The sequence below is a fragment of the Egretta garzetta genome, unplaced genomic scaffold, assembly GCF_000687185.1.
Source record: "Egretta garzetta isolate BGI_Z169 unplaced genomic scaffold, ASM68718v1 scaffold5, whole genome shotgun sequence".
Classification (NCBI taxonomy): domain Eukaryota; kingdom Metazoa; phylum Chordata; class Aves; order Pelecaniformes; family Ardeidae; genus Egretta; species Egretta garzetta.
In genome coordinates this window covers 176,660-183,386 of record NW_009259707.1, presented here as the reverse complement: position 1 = coordinate 183,386, position 6,727 = coordinate 176,660, and the positions used below count along the sequence as shown (strand labels likewise).

Here is a 6,727-nt window from a genome sequence, read left to right as displayed (position 1 = left end):
GGGGGGGGATTGCTACTCTTGAGGGGGTCTCACAAGAGCAGGCAGGTACCAATTCATCTATCCTGAATCAAAAGCAAGAGGTTTGTCCTGATTAGACATCCAAACAACAACGACAACAAAAATTCTTCTCATCTGGATGAAGAAGCCTAGAATAAAATATTGTATTTTTGTATTCTCAATTAGGACCAGAGAAGAAAATAAAGAAACAGCAAAGTCAGCACTTACTGATTGACAAGTATGGTGCTTATAGGATGACAATAACATACACCGTACCCCTCATGTGCTGCCTTCCAAACCTGTGAGGTTTAGCTTTTTCTAAGCATTTTTCAGCAGAATTCATCCCTGTGCAGAGAACATACACTCGTGGGCACAGGGCTTGTTGTTCTGAACTACCTCTCCCAAAGCGGTTGGAAGATGTTCATACAGACACCTCAGGGGCCAGAAAGGATGGGTGGAAAACCTATCCTTCTCCACGGTCTGCCGGCAGCTCTGTACAGGGAGGAAAGGAGAAGGATGCCTGGGTGGGTTTTGGTAGAGGTGCCTATGTGAATGCTGAGGTTTGATGGGTGCGATGAAGAGCAGCCACCAAGGGTTTGACGGCTGCCCCTGGGCTGTGTTAGTGCCATAGGAGAGCCCTCAGGGAGAGGGGAACAGAGCTGCTCGGGGCTGTTGCAGGGGTTCTCCATCCTTTCTGGCCGGGGCTGTAGGACCTCCAACATCAGGTCGTTCCCGTGACACTGAAGACGGTGCAGTGTATGCTTGTTTTCATGAATTCCAGCAACCGACCTGGAAGAGACAAATACAGAAATGCAAAGCGTTGCCATATAACAGCACTACCACAGGTTTTCAGTGTCAGGTGTCTTTTCCGGTTTGCATCCTCCTAATTAAAAATAGATTAAGATCGTAGATGCGCGGGACGGTCTGTGCAGGAAGGTACCTTTGGTGGCCACCTAGTCTGACCCCCTCCAAAGACAGAGGCCAGCCCCAAGGGTACAGCAGGTTGTGCGGTTGCACACAGCTGGGGTTTTAGTGCTTCCGAGGGTGAAGACTGCACCCCCTCTCGGGGCTCCTGTTCCTGCATGTGCCCACCCTCATGGAGATGAGATCCTTCTAGCTCAACAGTTTCCTTCGCTGCCGCCTGTGTTTGTTGCCTCTTGTCCTCTTGTGCTCCTCAGAGAAGGCCTTGACCTTATAATCTCCCTTTAGGCCACTGAGGACAGCAGTAGGATCTCCCTGCAGCCTTCTCCTGCTGCTAAGCAAGCTGCAGGACCCTGCCTTTGCCCTTGCTGAGCTCAGGAGGGCCTGAGGTCTGGAGGGCCCCTCTTTAGCCTCCTGACATCTCCCTGAGTGGCAGCCCGGCCCTCCAGCATATCGATTACCGTGCCGTGGCGTCCATGGTCAACAAGGACGTTAAACAGCCCCAGCATCAGTGCTGGCCCTGGAGGGGCACCACTCCATACCAGCTGCAGCTGAATGTCCACCTGCTGAGCACTGCACTGTGGTCCCAGCCACCCAGCTGCCGTCCACCCTGCCCTGGTCCTCCCTGAGCCGATGCACTGCTCCCCATCCTGCTGCCGCATTGCAAGCTCTGCTGACGTCAGATTGGATGACATCAAATTGGAAAGCCACTGTCTTTGCTCACCAGCCCACTCATCTCACGAGAGGAAACAACCAGTTTGGTGGGCACAGTGCGCCCTTGGTAAATCCCAACCACCTTCTTGTCTTTCAGCCACCTTCTTGTCTCCAACCACCTTCTCGTCTTGCTTGCAAATAGCTTCCAAGAGGAGGTGCGTACTTAATGAGCAGTTACTTAATTTCTAACCAATCCCATTTCTTTAATTATACTGAGAAATAATGCAAGTGAAATGCAGTTTTTAATGAAATTTTTTTCTCCAATCATCCATCGAGCGTCAAATAGGAAGCGCCTGTTCCCAAGCACCAGGCGACTGCCACAAGCAGTCGGGCAGTGGCACACGTGGCACCGCTTCAACAAACAAGTCTGGTCTTTATAAGTTTGATGCCGGCTTAAAACTCCTGGTGATTTCTTCAGTAAAATCCAAGTTTCTCAGCTCATATCTACTGATCCAAATATTGGCAACTTTCATTTTCACTGAGAAATATCTGCCATTTTCATTAACAATTTCCAATACTGGAGGAGAAATCTAAGAGAGAAACCATCTTAATATAAGCTCGCACTGTTCTATAACTTTGCTTTTCTTACTTCTGTTTTTTATGTAAATGCATTGCTGTGATTTGTTGGTTCTAATACATTTATGTGTTTAATTTCTGCATCAGTTGAAATTATGTACATAGCTTATTATACAATAAGGATATAATAAAATTATACTAATTTTATTTACTCTCTTATATTAATGTAGTTAATGCATTTGTCTAGTTTGTATTTTTGGAGCTTCTAGTCAGAGCAGATTTCCATCCGTAATATTGTTCTGCTTTATTCTTACCTTTTATTGTAGATGTGGTTTAACTTGGTGCGTTTACTAACCCCAGTTTAGAAATACTCTACTAACCCCGGTTTAGAAATAAGGAAATTTAATTTAAATCAGCCACTTAAATACTTTAGCTTCCTTACTCTTGCCTAACATAGCCGGCACTGTTGAATTGCGGATCACATACAGGTTACAGGCAGCACTTAAAAGCAGCCAGGCCCTCCCCCTCCATTTGAAATCTGTCCTTCCTTTCCTTCAACCATCACCTTCCTGCCTGTTCTGTAATATGACAAATTTCTTTGACCCCATTGGGATGAGAGCAGCTGATGGTGATCCTCTCCCGTTGCCCGTGTTGAATTCGCCCTCCCGCACATGGCTCTGCCCTCCTGGTTTTTTGGTCCCCTCCACGCCATGCAGGCACACTTGGGTGAGTGGTGCTGGACTCAGCAGAGTTTTAGGTTCCCCGGCCAACGAGAGATGAGAACAGACAGGATTTAATATGAGCGAGAAGAGCGCATGAAATCCTTGGCCTCGGTTCCATTAGAGTACAAACTCCTAAGTTTCCAGAGGCTCCGTTTCGCCTCCTTTGCGGACGCTTGTGCTCAGCCTCAGCTGCTGACCTGGGCCATGTCTCCTTGCCTTTACTTGCAGTGGAAACGCTGCCGATTTCTACAGCACCTTCAGCGTGTGGGAACAGAAGTAGCAACATTTTCCTTTGGAACATAATCTGGGATTTAATTTTGCCATGAACAGTGAATCTGTTTGTTTAGGCTTAGCCACACACTGAAGTTGTGTACTGTTACATTATCACCTTTCTGCAAGCAGGGGCGAGATTTACATTTCCTTCTCTCTCTTCATAAATCCCCATCTAACTGAGTCCAGTTGCTCCCCTCCATCTGATTCAAATTTTTCGCCACGAGAACAGTCAACCATTGGAATAATCTCCCCAGGGGAGGGGTTGACTCAGCCACATTGGACACTTTTAAGATGCAGCTGGACAGGGTGCTGGGCCATCTTGTCTAGACTGCGCTCTTACCTAGAAAGGTTGGACCAGGTGATCCTTAAGGTCCCTTCCAACCTAGGATTCTATGATTCTAAGATTCTGTGATTCACCAGACGGGCTCCTGCTCAATACGGAAAAAAGTTAAATCCCGCTGAAGGCCCACCACTTCCCTCCCTGCTTTTCCCCCTAACCTCTTGATGCCTCTGTTCCCATTTCTGAAACTGCTATGTGGCAGCCTCCACAAGCCTTTTAACCTCTGGGTAGCTGCTTCATTTTCATCATTTTCAGGCCACTGCCCAATCTCATCTTATTTTAACTTAAAAGAAAAAAAAACCCAAACGCGTTTGTCCTGAATATTGGTCAGCTCACGGTGTAATGGCTGAAAGTACCTTTCTGTTCATCTTCCTCTCCTTTCTATGGGAAATACAAATTGGTCAAATGTCTGTAAGTCTTATTTTTTTTTTACTTGGCCTGACTCGTATTTCGTCATCTGAAAGCAAGTTAAATCACCCCAAATTGGTGGCTATTATGCTCAGCTATCATGCTGCTTGATTTGAGGCAGAAAAGCACGATAAATCTCTCTCTCTGGGTTCAGACATTCAGCATTATTTAGCTGACAGAATAACCCTGCTATATTATTCCAGCCGACAGGCTCAGTTACAGCTGTCTCAATGTCCAAACAAGCCAAAAATCTCTCAGTCAACCTTCTCAAATGTGCTCATTTTAAAGATTTTGCCCCCATCCTGTGAAGTGAGTGGAAGGCAGGCGCACCAGTGTTAAAAGGGATGAAACCCTGGTCCTGCTGCCTTCACAGGGCGGTTTGGGGGGGGTTGAGATTACCAGGGTCCAACAAGAGAGTAAGAGCATCAGCAAAGAACAAGCATCGACAAGCAGCAAGCACACCAGCGTGCCTGGAGGGGCTCTCTCAAAGCCAGGCTCCCCTTGCAGGGGGGGGCATTTAGGGAGCCCATCGGCTCTGCCATTTGTCGTGCTGCCCTTTGCTTTTCTGTCCATGGGGAGCTGCCAGGGACGCTTTTCAGTCCCGCTCCTCGGTGCACAGGGCGACCTCGGGGTTGGGTGTCTGCCTCTGAATGTACCAGAACCTTTGGCTCTACAGCAGATAGAAAAGGGAGTTAAATGACACCCATATGTCCTCAGCTCTGCCTCGTCATACACCTGTACGGCAAAACGTTTATTATGTTATTATATTATTATATTACTATATTATTATAGTATTATGATATTATAATATTATATTATAAATTATATTTATTATTATATTATTTTTTCTTTTTCCTCCGTCTTTCTTCTGGCTTTTCTGGTGGTGTGCTGAGAGGGAGGTAGGGATTCTGGGGCACATTAAGAGGAGTGTGGCCAGCAGGGCGAGGGAGGTTATCCTCTCCCTCTGCTCTGCCCTGGTGAGACCCCACCTGGAGTACTGTGTCCAGTTCTGGGCTCCCCAGTTCGAACGATGAGAGGAACTCCTAGAGAGAGTCCAGAGGCGAGCAACTAGGATGGTAAAGGGACTGGAGCATCTCCCTATGAGGAAAGGCTGAGAGAGTTGGGCTTGTTCAGCCTGAAGAAGAGAAGACTGAGAGGGGACCTCATCAACACATATGAATATCTTAAGGGTGGAAGTCACGAGGATGGAAGCAGTCTGTTTGCAGTGGTGCCCAGCGACAGGACTAGGGGCAATGGGTGCAAACTGAAACATAAGAGGTTTCAGCTGTATATGAGGAAAAACTTCTTTACTTTGAGGGTGACAGAGCACTGGAACAGACTGTCCAGGGGGGTTGTGGAGTCTCCTTCTCTGGAGATATTCAAAGCCCGCCTGGATGAAGTCCTGTGTAACATGCTCTAGGAGAACCTGCTTTAGCAGGGGGGTTGGACTAGATGATCTCCCAAGCTCCCTTCCAACCCTTGCCATTCTGTGATTCTGTGATAGTCAGCAAGCAAAGTGGGGACACCCTCTGAAGCTGGGTTTGCAATGCCAGAGATCACCTAAAAACATTCCCCACAGAAAAACATTGATCTTAATTTCCCCAGCTGCGCAACGTGGCAAACACTCTGGGAAATGGTGCTTTTCCCTCCCTCACTCCCACTGCGATCCCCTGTATCCCAGCAGATGGCTACAGGCTGTAGTGGGAGAATTATAGCCACTATTTGCAGGTTAATTGGAACAAAAAAAAAGAAAAAAAACAACCCAGAGAGAAAAACTTCTCAGTTCTCCTAATCTGCTCTGATAACAGCTATCGCACTCGAGTCTATCGCGAGCCCTACAGGCACTCGGCAAAATGCGTAACTCTGACGATCTGCTAAGTTGGTCAAGAGAAAGCAGAAGGGCATTTGATAGGAACTAACTTTTCCTTGCCAGCCCCAACAGTGAGCATTATCAGCACCCTTTATAACGAATGGTATCTGCTGTGGGTTGATAATGGCGAGCAGGGGCTTTCATTGGTATAGGAAGTAATCTCATTGACCTTCAGCGGAGAAGAAGGTATAAAACCCAAAGTGTTTTTCTTGGGCGACTGTTTGGGCACTGGTTGAATTTCTTAGTTTCTGAGGGGGACGTGTTTTGAGGAAATTTGGTGAGAAAATGGCAACGTTAAATGAAAAAAAGACCTGCAGCGAGCGGATGGAAAATTTCCGTCGTTTTGTCTGGAATCCAGAAACGAAGCTCTTTATGGGAAGGACCTTAATTAACTGGGGTAGGTTTTCATACACAAGAGTCTTCTCTTTCTTCTGATATACTAAAAAATCTTAGGTGGGAGTCATCCTCATGAATGGGACATAATGTGGTGGTAGATATGTTGGAATTGTTGAAGACCTCAGTTCTCACGCATGCGTCTGAGCCACTTTTAGGGTGGCCCTGTAAGCCAAGTCAATTAGATCAAAATACTGATCCAAGTAGTTCCTGCAAATATATGAAGACTTCAAACTGGTTTTCAAGCAAATATTTCAAAAGGACAAAACTTCACACATTAACAATTAACTTATTAATAGCTAAGGGGGGATGTGTTACAGTATGATTCTGACATTGCTGGCTATAGGGGGCTCTGGTATATGGAGAATTTTGCTCGATCAGTGGGTTTTGTCCAATTCTCCAGAAACACATTTTGCTTTCCCGAAATTCCTTTCTAAATTATTGTCTGCTCAGTAGATCTTCTCTCTTGTCACCGCCTGCTAACACAAACTTGTGCCTACGATGCTGATGTGTTTTCTGACCTACCTTCTGGGGTGAGCAGCCCTGGCCATTTTAAGGAAGGTCCCCGCTCTT

At 46.6% G+C, this 6,727-nt stretch overlaps 1 protein-coding gene across 1 annotated transcript in view; it reads left to right on the top strand.

Moving 5' to 3' along the window:
- The first annotated feature begins 6,046 nt into the window (after nt 1-6,046).
- The window catches only part of ATP4B (ATPase H+/K+ transporting subunit beta), a 9,236-nt gene continuing 8,555 nt past the window's right edge, over nt 6,047-6,727 (top strand). Inside the window, 1 exon segment of the mRNA XM_009638913.1 lies at nt 6,047-6,158. Within this exon segment, the coding sequence (XP_009637208.1) occupies nt 6,047-6,158 (112 nt within the window).